Raw genomic sequence first — 19,397 nt, forward strand, 5'->3', positions numbered from 1 at the left:
TGTTCAGCCAAAAGCAGCACTCCATCTGCTTAACTACAAACCCCCATTATCCATATTCAGCATTGTGCGGACATGTTTGGAGTTGTTTTGCAATATCAGTCTAGATGGTTTTTCCTACAGCTCCCAGTAGGTAAGTTAAGTAAAATTCACTGTTCTTTTAAAAAGTCTATTTCAGTATAACAAACTCACCAACAGTCCTGGATATGTCAAGACAGTCATAATTTGATACCTCTGTCCTTGTGGACTTTAATGTTGTTGTCACTCTTTGGGGCACACAACTTAAAAATTACCCCAAAAAGCATATCGCAATCCCTTTATTGTTATTATTTATAAAACGCCAACAAGTTCAGTAGCGCTGTACAATGGATGGACTAGCAGACACGTATTTGTGACCAGACGAGTTGGACACACAGGAACAGAGGGAGTGGGGTATAGTGACACAAAAGGTAAGGGTAGGATAGAGAAGTAGGTGGCTAGGATAGTATTCATTGAAGGCTTAGTATTTTGTTTTGATGACAGTTTCAGGAGTGGAATCAGGGTGCGGGAGGGAAAGCTGCTCACAGTTTAATTGATATCCTTTCCTAAAGAAGTGAGTTTTCAAAGATTTTTTGAAGGAGTAGAGATTGGGTGAAAGTCTAACAGAGAGGGGAAGGGCATTCCATAGGAACGGTGCAGCCCTAGAGAAGTCTTTAAGGTGAGTATCAGAGGTAGGAGTACAAACAGAGGTTAGACGTAGGTCTCCGGCAGACCGTAGGGGCCAAGATGGACTATGAGCAAGGGTCTGAAGGACTCGCACAAAAGTGCATTTGCTGCTTCCAGCCCCCCGTAAGTTTACTTGTTCAATGTTCTTACCTGTTGAATTCATGAACTCCAGTGTCCCGAAAGAAAACATTGTTTAGGTGTTTATTATACCTTGTATGTGTCGTCAGTGTCTAGTCTACAAACAAACTTTACTATTTGCTGAATATGATTTAACCCAAGCTGGAACAGGCTGCATAAGGATGTATATACTCAGGATAAAGAAAAGAAAAAAAGATTCGATTTAAAATGATGATTTACGACTAACCACAAAAATTTCATCCGGATAAGTACAGGTTTTGCTATATTGTTTATTAATTAGAGGTCCCAGGCTAACCCCCTCAGTGATACACACTGTATCTCTTCACAGTTAGAGTGACATCCGTATTTGACCACCAGGCCATCCCTGGGAATTAGAGCATTGTACGGCACAATACCGACAGCAGGGATTCTTCAGCCTTGAAGGTTGAAGATTGCATTGATCTCCAAGATAAAGAAAGAGAAACAAATCCAAGTTCTAACATGTGTCACACGTGGCATATCTGTATTTGTGTCATCAAACACTTGGAAAATACAATCTTTGGGACGAATGCCACCAGTTGATAAAAATAACACCGTAGGAGACACAATAGTCGCTATCAGTCTTTCAATTTGGAGTCTTCTTTGAAGATGAGGATCATGTCCTTCAAGGCACGTGCTCTATGGCATTTTCTAAGATGTATTGTCAGCATTGTACGGCCAATAAAACCACCAGATATTCAACTGGAAAAGAACGGCAGTCACCCCAGACGAGGGAAGCAAGTTGAATAGCAGGGTTCTTGTCTCTGAAAATGTTTGCTGGCATGAAGATAATGTGGACACAATGACACCTTCACAATTATGGGCTGTAATAGTAAAAAAAAAAAAAAAAAATCTATCATTCTTCTACATTGTGGAAAAGAAGGAGGAAAACTGAGCTGTTCCTGTCTTCCTGTACAAAAAGCATAGCTGCAAAGCTAAGGCCCAATCACAGTGTGTTCTATCAATATGTACAACAAACCATCAAAGAATGATGGCATTCCATTTGAGATGTTACAGATGATTCTCAAAGGATGGAACTTCACTGTTGTGAACTCAAGTCTCTTCTGAAATACAGCAGCCGGGAAGCCTCAGCAAGGGGCTGAGTGTGCCAGCAAGACGCCAGAGTCCTACAGCGCTGTAATCTAGGTAACTGGCAGCTTCCATACCCTGTGCAAGCAGGCAAGGGGGAGACCGGGTTCCAGGAAGAGGAGAAAATCTGATGAAACGCATGGCTTCCCACAAAAGGTGCAAAGAAATCAGGCTAAATGGATAATTTAGTTGGACACATGGTAATATTAATAAAGAAATTACTGCTTTTAGATTTATAAAAGAAAAATTCACTGTGTAGCAAGTCAAAGGGAAAATAGCATTTGTTGCCAGGTCCAAAAAGGCAGCACACCTAATTGGGAACTAAAGCTTAATAGCTGCCTGGTAAAAGAATGGATTCAATACTCCATTGCACTATTTTTGGAGTGAAGACCGCAGATGCCCATATTTTGCCCATCATGGTTAATCAGTAGATATAGTATATTTTCCGTACCATTTACAGCCCTTTTCAGGTGCAATCTTGTGGTTTGTGTTTGAAGCAGCGTGACGCTGCATATGACGTTGACCTCAGTGATAGTGCTGTCAGAAGGCAGAATCTTACCATCGCTAAAACTCTCCCTTTTGGCCTCCATGTCTGGAAGATGGAACCTTAGTGATCACTAATATTCTACTGAGCTATTGGTCAATGAAGAATGTTAAACCATGACTGGGAAGCATTACCTTTCTGTAATATGACCATTAATAGGGTTTTCATGTTGTGTGCCTTGATTGCACTTTGCCAGACGGTAAACATGATATTCAGCTTTGTAACACATATTGTAATGATGCCAGTTTGCCAGAAATCCAACTGCATGTCAGTAGTGAATTAATCATGTCTCCCATGGAGGCAGCGGTAAAGGGGACAAGCTGGTTCCAAATCCTAGTGAAAATGATAGGATGCATTCTATGGAGAATGTTAAACACGCAGCTCTCCAGCCTTTTCAATCTTCATACCTCACCACTGTCTCAGCTTTCTTTTAAACATGGGAGGGCTAATAGCCAAGACATTGTAAAAATTGATGTGAGCTTGCTTTAGGGCACTAGACCTAAACCCCAGCTTACATCACCTCTATGTAGGAGTGACAGGGGAGGCAAGCTGGTAATGCCGAAATAGGGAGTGTGTGCATAATACTCCTGGGGGGGGGGGGGGGGGTGTATAAATAATGGACTGTTTGTTTCAATATATAAAAAGATAGATCTATGGCAATATATCTCTTCCCTATGTCCCATCCTTGAAACAGCCCCATAGTGGTTCCATTTTCTCTATTGTATATATGTCTATATAGTAAACTTTAAATTTCCACACGAAACCTGCAGTTGTTTTCGGACCTCCTGTATCCTGCGTTTTGTTAGTCTTGGCCTTATGACTGCATATCCTTGGATATTTCTATTCAGATTATGTTTTAACTAAGCCCCAATACTTGCTGTCAATCGTGGTGTCATTCCAGCTTCATGGGCCCCGGGGTCCCAGCTCCTCCAATTCGTAATGCGTGTGCCTGTGTTTGATGGATGTTTCCTCTCCAGACTCTTAACAAGAACAGAATGGCCCTTAATGTGTCGATGTCAGAGTGGAGTATTTACTAAACAGTGAAAAGTGGTGACTTAACAAATGCACAATTCAGGCCACACAGGAGTCCCTGCCTTCCCTCTCTCTGATCGGACTCGCTCTTGCACATGCAGCAGGATCAGTAAAGTTGATTTAGGAATGTGTTTAGAACATTGCTAGGCAAATCCTCAAATAACCCCGCGGCGAAGGGATGGATATCCCTGTTCAGCAATTTTACTGTGTCTATTGTGTCAATGCTAAAAGACTACCATTAATCAAATCCAGTTTCTTTCTATATATTTTTTTTCCCCCCGCTTTGACTGCAGGCACCTGTGTGATAGAAAAAAAGAAGTATTACATCTCAACACTGCAGATTAACCAGTTCCAGCGACTAGATGGATAATCTGGAATCACAGCTGCACGGCTGTACTCTGCATATTAATAGGATAAATAGAGAGAGATAATTAAACTAAATTAGTGCATAGATACATCTGATTACAAGACAGGGACAGGGGACCTCCTTACACCATAACCTTATAGCTGCAGTTATAATACACTGTGTGCTGGGAGACAGGGGACCTCCTTGTAGCGGTACATACCCTTTCCAGGGGCCGCCCAGGGTCCTCTGTTCAAGCCAAACGCGGCCCCGATGTGACAGGGACCAATCAAAATAGATGTTAAGATATATATACTCACCTCTTTCCCTTAGTTCCTTGCCCTATCGTGGTTTCTGTTTCAGTTCCCTTTAGCGCTTGTTGTGTTCTGTTGTGTTCCTTCGTACTTGACCTTGGCTTTGTTTTCTGACTACGTTATCTCTTTATCCTTATCTGTTCTGTTTGCCGGCTGTTTACTGTGTACCAGACCCCGGCTAGTCCTAGTTTACGCTGCCTCTTTGTGCCCTTGACCTCGGATCGCTCCTGACTCTGTACTTCTCCTATATACGTCGAGTCCGGCCACTCTAAGGTCCGGTAGACGTATCTCCCCTCTGTGTTGTCTTCTGTTTAGTTGAATCCTGCGTGTTGGTGTATATTTTTGTTACACTCCTTACACCATAACCTTATAGCTAGGAGATTGGGACAGTAGGGAAAGGTTACCTTCCTATACCAAAACCTGTACATTAATCAAAGTATAACAATCTCTATCCCACAACATGATTTAAAGCTGAGAAAAGCTCTGTTTAAGCTACACGATAGGACATTTCATTATGTGTAAAACAGCTGATGCAAGCTTTAATATCCACTTTCTATCCCAATCCCTATCCAAAAAGAGAACTGAACGCTTTAAATCTGAACAGTTAATTTATTTGATTTATAAACAAAACCATGTACATTTGATAAGCGAAGAGTATTCCGTACATTGTGTACATAAAACCCCCACACATGGCAGGGACTCTGTACTATAAATCACATGCCAGGGTTTTTTTTTTTACACATACCCCGGATGTACGTCGTTACAAAGAAACAAAACGATAAGAACACAGCGAAAGATGGCTGAAAACAGAGATAAATGAAAACATATCTACAAGTTTGAAATCTCTAAAACTATTAGAAACATTAAATGCACAAATATAACTGCTGGCACTCTCTGACCCCGACAAACTTGCTCTGTATGACAAAAAAAAAAAAAAACACATTCTCTTGATACAAGTAACTTTGTACATACAGGGTGAATCTTGCAGTATCAACAATTCCATAGTGAAGACAAAAGGGAATACATCAAACTTCTGTAGAACAACACAAACGTTTTAGCCGGTCTTTGATTGTAATGCAGGAGGCAGAAACAATAATTTATCGGCTTCCTTTCATCCTGGAGAAGTTTATCTACTGATTGGTGTTTGTGGATATATCACAAAGAACTGATGTACGTTTGATCATATGCTCAGAAGGCGCCATATTGATTCTGCTGTAATACAAAGCAGAGTATATCAGTCTCTTTATGTTTAGAGCTGACTGACTAGCAAGCGTGCTTTCACGATCAACTCTTCATATTCCGATCATTTGAACTTCAAATATACACAGTGTCGGCAATAAAAAAATAAAAAAAAAGGATAAAATGTCTACTGGCTTTTTCTCCAAACTAAATTAAAAAGTGAGAAGTAAATTTTAAAAAAAACAACAAAAAAAGAAATTTCGCACAAACCCCACACGAGTAGCTGATCTGAACGAGTTGATGTGAACTACCATACGATATTTATTGTGGCAGGTTTCAAAGTGATGGTTTACACACATCTGACGAGAGAACGTTTAATTTCAGGCTTCAAAGGTGTGTTGGCACTTAGACGGTTTCCTGAAATGCAACCCCAGGCTGTGTGGTTATTTGAAATTGTGTGTTTGTTTATAGTGACTAACGCAAGCCAAAACATGACAATATTGAACTGAAAATTCTGTGCTTAAAGGAAGTAGTGATTAAATACAAAGTGTGTTTCATACACCTTGCTGTATTACAATGAAGTTTAACGCAGATTTTAAAGTGTATTGAGATTATATTATATACACACACATTCAGATGAAATTAGTGAAATGCTTTAGACTTGAGAAGGGAGGTTCTCCAGAGATGGACGGATGGATATAGGTAAATTCTCATTGGACTGTAGCCCAGCAAGATAACCTTTAAAATGTAAACTATACAAAAATAAAATAGTGCTATTTACATACTTTGTGTGTGGCCAGTTCCGTAGACTATGGCAGGCAGAGGTAGTGATTAAAATGTGTTTAAAGAGATCACAACAAATAGTAGTTTATGTTCATTAGTCTGACAGTAAAGCAATGGAGATGGGGGCCGGTGTTAGTTACACATTTTAGAAGAGACAGACATTAAAGCAAAGCTGTCAGAGTTACAGAATTCTAAAAAAGTAAACGAAGAATCTATAGTTAGACATAATGAAGGCACAAGGCAGAATCAAGTGACACTATTATAAATTTTATTCCACTGAGGTATTGGTAGAATATGTGGTGTATGCAATGTGCCAAAGGGAAGTCATCTGATTCGTGGCCCAAGCTTCCTTCTGCTGTCTAACACCGAGTCCCACAGGGCCACAGACACCCCTGGATTGTTACAATATGGACAATACATGTTACAAACAAAGCAAACCCTCTGATGGTGCTACAGATCTGAGCACAGAGCACCTTTTCTTCATTACCTGCATTATCATTCCGTAGCATGGCATCCTTCCAGAGGAGGATTTGTCATACCTCAAATCTTCTCATTTATAGTCATCAAGTACAATCACAACAGCAGAGATATTTAGTGTCACTCTGTTAAGACAGGCGGCTCAGTCAGTGCCAGAAATTCTAAATGCATGCACCCAAAGAATACTTTGCACACATACCACTATACAGACAACATATATAAAAGTCTTTTGATTTCTCTCATTTGTACAGTGAGCTAGGCCTAGTTACAATTTGCTGTTCCTTTTGAACTGAGATACCAAATTCAGTACTTGATCAGAAGCCTCAATGTGTTTTGTTCTTAAGTACCGAACACTATTGGCACTTGTGTTTTCCAGGAAATAACGATAATTGACCATCATGCCGCAGGAGGTGGTTCCTCCACGTGGACTTGTGTCTGCCGCCCAGTTCAGACGCCACATTACAGCGCCGTTCTGCAGATGAAAGTTCGCTACTGGGTTTAAGGCGAAACCACGGTGCTTTTCTCCATACAGGTACCAAGAACATAGTCTCATTAATGGCGCCTCCAGGGCGTTGACCAATCTTTCCGATCTCATCCACTCACTGCTAGTGAAGAGGCGTTTTAGGGACTCTGACAGCGGCCCTCCGAGAATGGCCGAAATCTCTTTGCTTTCTGACTCCAAAAAAAGCTCATTCTTACCAGATTCCTTACTCTGGGAGCTCAGAACTCCCACCAACCATTTGGTAAAACCAGGAATTGGTGACAAGCTTGAAAACTCTGTGATTTGAGGAAATTCTGCCTGGAAAATGTAAAGAGAAAAAACAAAAAACAATCATTACTTTTCTTTTATCTCACTCAAAAGAAGATGTTCAGAAAGTACGATTTTGTAAAGTTATTTCTCCTTTCTTATTTCTACCTCACTTTTTTCTTCTACTCCCTCCTCCTGGTTTGTTATGCTCCGTACTCTGCGCCTCCCGTACCCCCAGTCATTATTTCTACCCCTGAACTATCACTTCTCTCCCTTTCATTAGGAGATCACCGTAGCTGTTTGTTTCTCGATTAGCGGTTTCTGTTTGTTACGGCCCCTGCTTTGTCTCAATGTTCTCTCCTAGTAAAATATCAATTATGAAAACTCCCCAAAAAAGTCACAAACACTCCATACCAAAGCTTATATCAATCACTTGGCACCTGGATGAGTCAACCACAATGAATGACTTCATCATAAGGACATGAAGGAGTAAAACAATAACTTTTTGAAGTTATTGTTAAAGCCAAAATGGATGCAGATCAGCCAATAGATTTAATAGAATATGTAGATAGCTATACAGCGTCTACGTATAATTTCTCTCCAAGACTATCTTCTTACATGGAATTTTATTTGCCGATATGACAGCCCAGCCATCGGTGGGAGAAGGTCTAAGGTCTACTACACCTACAGTAATAATGTGCAGTGCATTGTGGGTATGTGGGTATTTATCTATCTCTATATCATTGTCATCGTCTGCATGTGCTGATACAAAGCTGCAACATAAAGATGTAGGAAAAAGCAACAAATGTAAAACAAATAAAAACCTTGTTGATAAAAGCAACCAGTTTGTGCCGAAACGTTGGGCGGATTTGGTGACTTGTGTTTCTGCCTTGGGGATTGTAAGATTATTTGGTATAGTACTATTGGATTATTGTTTGCCTCTATTTTTGTGACTTTGTCTATTTGGGTTTTTGTTTGATATTGAGATTTTTTTTTCTACTTAATAAAGTCGTATTGCCAGAACAATCTCCCAGAACAAAAGATTGTTTAAAAGCCTTTGTATGAATATTTTCATGTAACTGTAAGAAGCCATACAAAGCACTCTTGTACTCCTGATAACTCATTGTTAAGTCCAAGCTTAAAGATTCTGCTTACATTCTCTGTTAAACTAACATGACATACTGATATAATAAATAGACAGGCGGACACAGAGATAATGGCGGTGTTCAAATGATTACATTGTTGATTTTGTGTGACACAAGCTTTGGTCCCCCTTAAAGGGACAGTACAACTACAGCTTATTGAATTTGTTCTGGTGTGTAGAATCATTACCTTCAGGCTTTTTGCTGTATACACTGTCTTTTCAGAGAAAATGCATTGTTTATATTATATCCTAGTGATAACTTCACTGGCCACTCCTCAGATGGCTGTTAAGAGATCCTTCCTGGGTCATGGCTGCCTAAAATGTATCAAAACATTCAGTATCTCCTCCCTCTGCATGCAGACACTGAACTTTCCTCATAGAGATTCACTGATTCAATTCATCTCTATGAGGAGATGCTGATTGGCCAGGGCTGTGTTTGAATCATGCTGGCTCTGCCCCTGATTGCCTCCTTGTCAGTCTCAGCCAATCCTATGGGGAAGCATTGTTATTGGATCAGGCTACCACTTCTGATGAGGTCAGCAGACTGCTGTTTTTGTTTAGGCAAACAGCATGCAGATCTACAGCTTCTGGCTTAAATACAGTAAGATTTTGCTATATTTATGGAGGCATGAGGGGCCGGGGGGCTAGATGGTGGTTTTAACACTATAGGGTCAGGAATACAAGTTTGTGTTCCTGACCCTATAATGATCCTTTAATGCTGTTTGACTGTATCTCCCATCAACCATAAAACCACGAACAGTGAGCTGTTGAGATTATTAAAAGTCATGATTAACTGTCACAAGTAAGCTGTCTAACATACAGTATATCCGAGACATTATGCTGTAATTCCAACCATTGTTTGTATTTGTTCATGCCATGTTACATGTACAATAAACATTTCTGCAAATCTTGCACCTCTGTTGACCCACATACCTTGCACACGTTGTTTGCTGCTGCGAGGTCAGGGTGTGTGAGTAAACAGACTTTTGGATAGTGCTTCTAAACAAGCAGTCTTCAGCCTGTATCCAAACAACAACTCTTAAGATTCCTAGCCAGCCAGTACGGGCTGATTGTGGTATAAACACAGCTGTAGAGCAACGTGTTAGATGTAAGTAGAAGCTGCCTCTTGGTTAATTGTTTTCCAAATAGACGATCTGCAGGCCTGTATGTTTCATCGACACACAAATCTCATGCAGAAGAACAGCAATTTACAAAACTGCTCAGGAAAATTATACCAGCTAGATAGAAAGATTAAAAGGTATAATAAATTAGTCTGTGTAATATCCTGGTTTCATCTGTGTCTTTTTCCGGTTGATTGGAATAAATTATTTCATGTTTATGTCTTGGGTTAAAGGCTCCCAACATTAACATACGTCTATATTACTGAAAAGTACTAATACACAATGTGACTTATGGTTTCTTCAGGTTTATTCTTAGTTACTGATACATAAAAGAATAACAAAGGATGTTACAGGATAATGGACGTTCAACAGCAGATGGTAATTGCTGGACTCCTGAAGGGATAGTTACATAGCTGTACAGGAAATAAAGCCAAGATAGAGAGAGGCCTCGTGTCCGTTTGTTCAGTTACTATATAGATATGACCATAGTGACCAGGGGCGTATTAGCCGCGAGGCAAACAAGGCATTTGCCTTGGGCGGCATTTTCCAGGGGGCGGCAAAAAGAGCTGCCCCCAAATGCCCAAGGCAAATGTCTTGTTAGCCTTGCGGCTAACAGACATGCCGGCGGGCTGCTGGGCGATCGGGCGGCACTGCCTGGCTGGCGGGCGGCCGGCGAGGGAGCACTTCCCCTGAGCTGTCTGCTCAGCTCCCTCGCCAGCCGCAGAGTGAGGCGCGCGAGGGAGCTGAGCAGACAGCTCAGGGGAAGTGCTCCCTCGCCGGCCGCCCGCCAGGCAGTGCCGCCCGATCGCCCAGCAGCCACTGGACCACCAGGGAGGAAGAGACACCCCCCTCCCCAGCATTCCCAAAGGTAAGGAGGCTGGGGGGGGGGGGGGTGTTAAATTAAAAAAAAAATGTGTTAAAAATAAATGTAAAAAAAATGTGTTACAAATAAATTTAAAAAAATTTTTAAAAAAATGTGTTAAAAATAAATTTTAAAAAGTGTTAAAAATTTTTTTAAAAAGTGTTACAAATAAATGTTAAAAAAATGTGTTAATGTGGGTGGGTGAGTGTGTCTGTGTCTGTTAGTGTGTGTCAGTGTGTGTGTCTGTTAATGTGTGTGTCTGTCTATTAGTGTGTGTGTGTCAGTGTGTGTGTCTGTTAGTGTCTGTGTGTGTCAGTGTCTGTGTCTGTTAGTGTCTGTGTGTGTCAGTGTCTGTGTCTGTGAGTGTGTGTGTCTGTGTCTGTTAGTGTGTGTGTGTCTGTTAGTGTGTGACTGTGTGTGTCTGTTAGTGTGTGTTTGCCTGTGAGTGTGTGTGTATGTCAGTGAGTGTGTGTGTCTGCTAGTTTGTGTCTGCTAGTGAGTGAGTGTGTGTCTGTTAGTGAGTGTGTTTGTTTGTCTGTTAGTGAGTGTGAGTGTGTCTGTTAGTGTTTGTGTGTTTCTGTTAGCGAGTGTGTGTGTGTGTGTATTTAGAATGCGGGGCGGGGGGAAAGGTTTGGTGGGGGTGGCGCGGGGGGACGGGGGGGCGCCTGAGTTTTGTCCTGCCTAGGGCAGCACAAAACCAGGATACACCACTGATAGTGACGTCAGAATATAAACCTAGCCGTATAAGGACAAGACCACCAATCCACATTCCAGAGTTCTCAGACAAAGAAAGCCTTGTGACTTATTGATACCATCTGTTACTTATGTCAATCCAGACACCCATACATAATCAATAGACACATAGACTATCAATATTCTACATTCTGCTTCCTGGTCTGCGTGAGATATATATAACAAAATACACAATCCAGCACACTCGCTTATTCACATACAAGTCTGCCACAAAGTCAGTGTACCCCATTCTTGGCAGGTCCTACTCAAGCAGCCTGATGCCTATAATGGCAGGCTTATGCAATATATGATCAAATAATGTAACTAAACCCCCATTATTTTTTGCCTAGGTGAGGTGTTTTTAAATAAAACGATTACAATTTGTGAGATTTGAAATCGTTGTTTAGTGAATAAGCAAGTGAGCTGGATTATGTATATTGTAATGTTATATAGATTGGCCCCAGCAGCTCCTTATCATGTATGCATGTTCAGCCGATTTCAGCCCTCCTGCTTTCATATAGATTCTCACCGACAATGCTCTGTTATACAAATGCCATTCTAACCATATGGTGTATATAATGATAAATTAAATAATGTAAAATATAACTACAAAAAAACAACATAAAAAGCACCAATAACCAAGAAGACACATGAATTACATAAACGATCACTTTACGGTGCAGGTGGGAGAGGGGAAGATATATTTAAACATGACAATACAGACAAATCTCTATGTGAAGACGAAACACAAATGATAATTTGTACAGTCAGCAAGGTTTGACTCACACAACTTTAACTAAACACTACGTCCCGAAATAGACAACGATTATATCAATTACATGTTTGGCAGCTGCAGAAACAGCAGTTTTAAATGAGTTTTTCATTAAAAATATATCTTAACGGTTTGGAAAAAAAAAGTTAATGCTTCCTCCTTTAGAAGTGATAATTGAATTTCCATTTTTATGAAGAAAATAAAAAAAAAGTTTCAAAATGTTTTGCACCTTCTGTTTCCTTGGTACAAAGCAAAAGAGGGAGGCTGCCAACACACAGTCTACCACGCACACAACACCGGCTTGGAACACGCATAGGAGAATAGACCGTTCCAGAGACAATGTATGGACCAACGATAGAACACGTCCTGAACGTGCACATTTGTTTTCAGAAACCATTAGAGAAAAATGGGGATTGAACAATAGCTTATCACACTCTTCATAAAAAAAAAAACATACAACAAATATCTACAGATTAATAAAAGGATTTTAAATGTCAACTCTACATCCACTGTGTATCAGAGAACATCTAGACGCAGAAATGTTTATATAAATGAATTCTAGAATCAGCATCATGGAAGGAGATATCCAACAGTGACTTCATTTTGAATTGATCTGACTCATTTATTTAGAAGTACATAAAGCATAGAATTGGTTAGCAGAAATGCAGCTCTTATTCTGAGAAAGTTTAAACAGTTAACCCCCCCCCCCTCCCCCCAATAGGGAAGAATTCACCCTCTCTGTTCCAACATAAAATCAGATAAATAATTGACGTGCCTAAGGACATAGGAAATTAATTTGCTATACCATTTTCTTCTTTATAAATCCAAACACTAAACTCGGTGTACATCCAACTCAGAGCTCCACTGATTCTTTCCTCGACAAGCCAAATGTTTCCTTAAATCAACACACAGCTCCATATACGGAAAAGAGAATCGTTTTCATGTCTCCAGTAAATCTTTGGACAACCCTTAGCCCGCAGGCTGCCATACCCAAACAGGCAGGGGAGATCATTGGAAATTCCCACAGCTGGTCCAACATGAGTCCAAGTGAAACCAAATGACTGCCTTTTGCTCTAGATTCCACAAATTTGCATTAATTTTCTGCTAGTGCTAACTCAGTGGCAGTAATACAGATTATTGCAGCACGCAGTGAGGGATAGAGCTGGGAGGAAGTGATGTTAGAGCAAAGGGGATCCGCGCAGCCCGCACAAGTACCACTGTGTCTAGCCAACCTGGTTCCCAGGAAAGCCACCCTCCTGCTGTGTAGTAGTGTGTGTATAGCAGTATATGTCTTTAGAAGTGTGTTTTGTGTGTAGCGTTGTGAGTGGCAGTGTCTGTACACCTGGCACTATGCATTGGTGTCTGTGTGTGTGTGAGAGACATTTATGCACACAGTTCCACATAAAGCCTCTCCAACACACAGATATACTACAACCTTCCCCCTCCCCTGACCCCAACACACACACACAACAAAAACAAACTGCATAAAGTAAACTACAATGTTAACTGGGACAGATTTCCCAATCAGCTGTAACAGACCCTGGCTGAGTTCAAAGCGGGGTTCAGCTGAAACAATCTATGCTCACTGAAGTAAATGGGAACTCTAATCAGACTCTAGAAATGATTCCTCCTGCCTATCACTGATTTGGGGAATTTGTAAGCCCCCACAAACAGGAGTGTTAATTAGAAATACATTGAAAGTGGAACATATACTAAGCAGAATAGAACTCAGTGCTAGTTACACCCACCGCTCTCTATGACTATATTTGTAGACAATGATGACGACTCCCTTTCCAAAATAAAAGCGAGCACTTTTTATTATTAGAGACTCTCCAGTCGTATTTTTCTAACAATGCAACCTCGGCTCTGCAGCAATTAGTGATCTCGAAGGATTATCTATGCAGTCACCTTTCTCCCTATCTTGATGGAGGATGCAAATTAATTAGGCTGATACAAACTAGGGAGAGGATGTAATTACACAAATTAACAGCCGAACAGAGTGCACAAAGTTTAGCTGAGTGATGACACGTCTCATTACAGAGTGGAGTAAAGATACCGTTTAGGATTTTAAAGAGACTCCACACACCTTGTCACAGAAGACATGGATCAAAACACATTGTGCTCAGACTTTACTGGGGGAAAAAAAAAACATTACACCTTTACGAAATGGGATTTAAAAACAGCCAAATACTGCCGTTTTTCCCTCAGTCAGATTTAAATAAATGTGAGGATAATCCATACTAATTTCATAGGGTTTGTAATCTTTTCATTACATAAGGGTCCTGCTTGCCTTCCCCTTGTATTTACATTTTGTACACAGATTACCAGGCCTGGCCAGAAGGTAGATTTTCCAGCTGTTTTAGATCAACAACTTACCTGGATCCTGAAGCATCATGGGTATTGGAGTTATACTAAAACAGACCCAGTTACTACCTACCATATAAACCCCCGCTGCAGATGAAACTGGTAACTGTATTGGTGATGGTTGCTTTATATAGCAAGCAGTGACTATTTACCAAGTTCTGTTAAATTTCATTTAAAAAAAAAACATTAAACAGAAAGAATCCAACATATAAAACGTAAGAACATACAAACCGGAAAGGATTATTGGATGCTAGAGTACAGATCTCACCACCATGCAATCTGCTTACAAGAGATTCTATTAAAAGAGGTGTTGATGGAAACACAGAGTAGAAAGATTCTCCTGGAGGGATTGAAAGTACATTGTAAGAATTGTTGACAGCTAGCCGAAAAGGTGAGATAGTTGTCAGTCAGCCAAGCATTAATGATTAGCCATGAAATGTATATTATTGTACGGCAGACAGACTTTCCTCTTTTTGCCAGGAAAAAAACTTGGCAAGTAACGAAGAAGCGTCATCTTTGGAAGCTCTGAAGGAGTCTAAACACAGAGACCAACAAAGTGTTTTTTATACACTGTTTGCAATGGACTGTTTGAACAGTATATACTTTGAATGCATACCAATGTTGCAAGTCACACATTATAACAAGACAGAATTGGCTGGATTTGAAACACCTTTATGGCCAATAACAGTCTATGCTTTATGCCAGTCAGAAAAATCTGTTTCAAAATGGCATGATCAATCCAATTAAAGGACCACTATAGGCACCCAGACCACTTCAGCTCAATTAAGTGGTCTGGGTACCCGGTCCATCTAGGGTTAACCCTGCCTGCTGTAAACATAGCAGTTTCAGAGAAACTGCTATGTTTACATATGGGTTAATCCAGCCTCTAGTGGCTGTCTCAATGACAGCCGCTAGAGGCGCTTCTCACTGTGATTTTCACAGTGAGACAACACCAGCATCCATAGGAAAGCATTGAGAAAATGACTGACTCTTGCCGGGCATGCGCATTCAGCCGATGAGGTCGGAAGGAGGAGGAGAGTCCCTAGCGCCGAGGAAGCCCGGCGCCGGAGAAAGGTAATTATTTAACCCCTTCCTACTCCTAGAGCCCAGCGGGAGTGGGACCCTGAGGGTGGGGGGGACCTATTAACACTATAGTGGTCCATTAATGAATAAGACGATGTATAGAGATAACAGTGTGGACAGGTCTTCTAAAACTTCTGATCGACGGTAGGAAAAATTAATTTAACACTCTATATGAGTCACTAAGAATGAAACTTGTTCTATATTTTCAATATATTCTAGATGTGGATTTTCTGGTTGATTTCATAGAAAAGGTAAATTTCATTGTTAAGGTCTACGGTGGCCATAACATTATCTCTTTGGAAGATGTGAGTGAAATACACCTGTTGACCTCTTTTAGACTGGACAAAAAGTTTGGACAAAAAAAAACATTTGGTTCATCTGTAACGAACAGACGAGAGGTAGTCTATTTAAGATGTGAGACTGGATCTTCTACAGGCTGATACTTGAAAAACACTCTTGCATCTGCTGTATTATCCATAGGATCCTGAGGCTAGTGTTTTTTTTCAATGGGCATCGTCATTTTCCTGTCAGCTCAGCAATAGAGACATACACATTGGTGAAATGTTCCAAAGTCAAACTCCTCTCCTGTAGATAAAACAAGACTTTGAAATGTGCGTAAGAAATGCATGTTCTCACGCTCTCTTCATCAGATTACGTAGAGTGTACTGTAAACCCCTCTTTTATTTTTGTATCTTCGATCTTCCATCAGCTTTACTACATCTTTCATGGATTTGGGGCTAACTTACTTCTTCTGGGAAGTCTCTGGATTCATGTCCTGAACATCTTCCAGTGGATGATGACCCCAAGAAAGTATAAGAACACTCTCCTGAGGATACAATAAATTCTAATGAACATTTTTTTCACTTAACTATAAGGGAAGCTGACTGAGTAGGAGCTATAGATTGAATCATTTTTGCTGTAACGTCTCAGAACATCTACTGCAAGTTACTCTGAAACGTTTTTTGTCTCCTGCTGGTTTGTTTTCTCTAGAGCTTGCTTGGAACACAGGTTACAGTATTTAATTCTACAGCCTTCTCCTGGGTGGATATCACATTCAGAGCAACCAAATGCTTAGTATTCATCATGTCTTTTGGAGTGAAGGATGATGTCTGTAGCATCTCAACTTTCGCCATATATTTTTTAGGCAATGCAGGACTGGACACTAGAAATAATACTGTCAGATTATGAACCATAATTTTAAAAACTTACAAAAAAGGTATTTTCTAGCAAAAATAAGCTTTATCTCACCTTAGTAGGCCTCTGTCTGCGTGGCTCAAACACTTCCATTTGAAAGCAGAATTTATATTAATGATTAGGATTTGAAATGTATCCCGAAACAAATGATCTGACAGTAGTTGTAGTGCTGTAGGATCAGTGTGGAATGCATTCACAACCGGCTTATGGAACCTAGCACTATGGTGCAAACAGTTTTAATTGATTCAACTAAAAAAAATTACAATTCCTGGTAACTGATCAAATATGATACCAATAATATTAATATATATATATTAATATATATTTTTTATGTGCATTGTATAGTCAAAATAACATCTTGTACATTGCTAATTCAATAGTAAGAGGTAATAGCTAGTAAACAAACATAGTGAAACCGAGTAGAAACCACTGGATTCCTGCATGGAATGCTGCAAAGCCTTTGGGCTCAGCTCCAGGAGACTGGTGGCGATGGCGTGCAGGTAAGTCCACTGGATCCTCTGGGCTCAGCCTATTCCCTCCTCCTGCTTGGGTACGTTAACATCAGAGTCCCGGCATGAAGGTGAGTATGTTGGGTGCCACTCCGCCAGCCTCAGGCACAACATGAGCCTTCAACCTGTGTTCTCTGTTCCAGCACCATTTGGGGCCAACAACGGGGGTCCTGGATATGGTGTTCCGCCAAGGCTTAGGGCAGTGGTTCGAGGGATAACCTCTGGGGGCTCAAAGCCCAGGAAGGCAGGCGTGGGGACCATTCTCAATCACCTGGTACAAAGGCTCGGCTTGCGAGACAGAAGTCCGGTAATAGGAGCTGTAGCCAGCAGACCCCATAGCTCAAAAATGCATCCGTGAACAGGCAGCGTGGCTTTGCCCATTGTAGGCCATATAGTCGCCATTTTGTTGGTCTGTTGCGGGTGTCCGACTGCTAGGTGGGCTTGCAGGTAATATGTACTGGTGTTGGCACCCTCCAGGGGGGAATGAGGTAACCCCCACCAGTCCATGCGGGGAGGGAAGGAATCGGGGCCTGTGAGGTGTGTCAAAGAGCTATTGAATGGCAGCCAGGCTAATGAGCAGGGCATCGGCCGTCTGCCCTGCTCCTCTCCAGGGTAGGCTGCAGGCTCCAAAAATTCAGAACACCCATTAGGGCTTCAAAACTCCAGGTCTCAGAGTCCACAGTAGCACCAACAACTACTCTAACACTTAGAGAGAGTTCACACAGCATAGATGGTAGCGGTAATACCTGAATTTCTGCATAAAAATTGGAGATTCTGCAGGAGTCTCTCAAGCATGCAACCGATCAGCATGGCAGACAGGCAGGCATCTCACCACGGAGACAACACTTAAAGGAGTACATAGGGGCCAACAAAACAATTACAACGTTTAGACAACATAAAGCTGGGGAGTGGGGTGGGCATAAAAACGAGTTTTACTTAATTTTTCCCCTTACTATTGAGTGCTCTTTAATGCACTGTTTAGTAAATAAAGCCCGCAATTTCTGCTCTCTAATCACATACACCGACACCGTGTGATAAACTAATGTCACGTTTGATACTATCTCTTTTTAAAAAATATTTTTTTCATGTCTCTGTATCTTAATTAAGACAACAAAATAATGAGGTAATAAATATTTATATAAAATCCTACCTACATATGTACAGTGTATACAGATATAGAATTTGCACTAAATACCTGCAGCACATTCAGTCAGAATTTCAAGTTCGTTCAAACAGATCAGCCATGCGATGTGTCTGTATAATTTTAAAGGGTTTTAGGCGTAATATGAGATTTGTTTGCCTTTACTAGAACACAGTGTTCATTGTCGAATTCAGCACCACGGACAGCAACAGAAAGGATTTACTGCCTAACCTATATGTATAAACACACCATATGCAAAACGCTGATAAACTAATTTAGAATTCAAAAGGAACAAGCGTAATAGTTTTTTTGCCCTATAAGCTTGCACTCACTCTACTGTATATAACGCTGTGACCTGGGTTTCTGGGATTTGTGGTTCACAATGCATGAGGGAAACAATACATAAAACAATGCATGGGGAAAAAAAATCCCAGCAGTGGAAATAAACTAGGCATCAACCACTTCCTGGTTTAGAGGAAGCTCATGATAGCACATCCTGTGAAGCCTGGCATTTTCCTAGAAAGGCAGGGCTTTCAAATGAAAAAAATATATATTTTTTTATAATTTGTCATTTTTTTCTGCTTTTACATATATTTTCTCAACATATCTATACAATGATAATAAAGAATAATAAAGAATATAATAAATAATAATTAGTCCAACCCAGCTTGCGTTCCCACTTTAATAAACCTACAAACTAATAACCTAAAAATGAACATCTACGTAGAAAAGCAGAGAGCTTTGTGCTTTACAGACGTGGATCACAGTTTGTGGTTATGAAAAGAGGGGTTTATGAGATCAGGTTTAGGTCACAAACACAGCAGGAAGAAAAATTACATTTGACAACTTTCCTATTCATTGTAGAGGTACAGGATAGACAGGTTGAAGGGGGCTTGACGCCAATATGAAGGAAACATTTAAAGTGTTAGCTCAGCACTGCAAAAACTAGATTCAAAAGGGAAAAAAATCATTTGTTACTGCAAAGAATCAAAATCTATTTCTATAGCTTCTAGACAGAAATTATCTCTCCTGTTCCCAACAGATAAGCATTGGGTAGATAGATTGTCTCGCACAGTGAAAGAATCTTATCAACACTTACATTCATTTG

At 40.6% G+C, this 19,397-nt stretch overlaps 1 protein-coding gene across 1 annotated transcript in view; it reads right to left on the reverse strand.

Annotated features, from left to right (window-relative positions):
- Window positions 1–4,915: 4,915 nt before the first annotated feature.
- MLYCD (malonyl-CoA decarboxylase) overlaps window positions 4,916–19,397 on the reverse strand; it is a 37,590-nt gene continuing 23,108 nt past the window's right edge. The window contains exon 5 of the mRNA XM_063437252.1: window positions 4,916–7,418. Coding sequence (XP_063293322.1) covers window positions 6,885–7,418 — 534 coding nt within the window. The 3' untranslated portion in view covers window positions 4,916–6,884. The remainder of the gene's footprint in view (window positions 7,419–19,397) is intronic.

Source organism: Pelobates fuscus, chromosome 12, assembly GCF_036172605.1.
Source record: "Pelobates fuscus isolate aPelFus1 chromosome 12, aPelFus1.pri, whole genome shotgun sequence".
NCBI classification, from domain to species: Eukaryota; Metazoa; Chordata; class Amphibia; order Anura; family Pelobatidae; genus Pelobates; species Pelobates fuscus.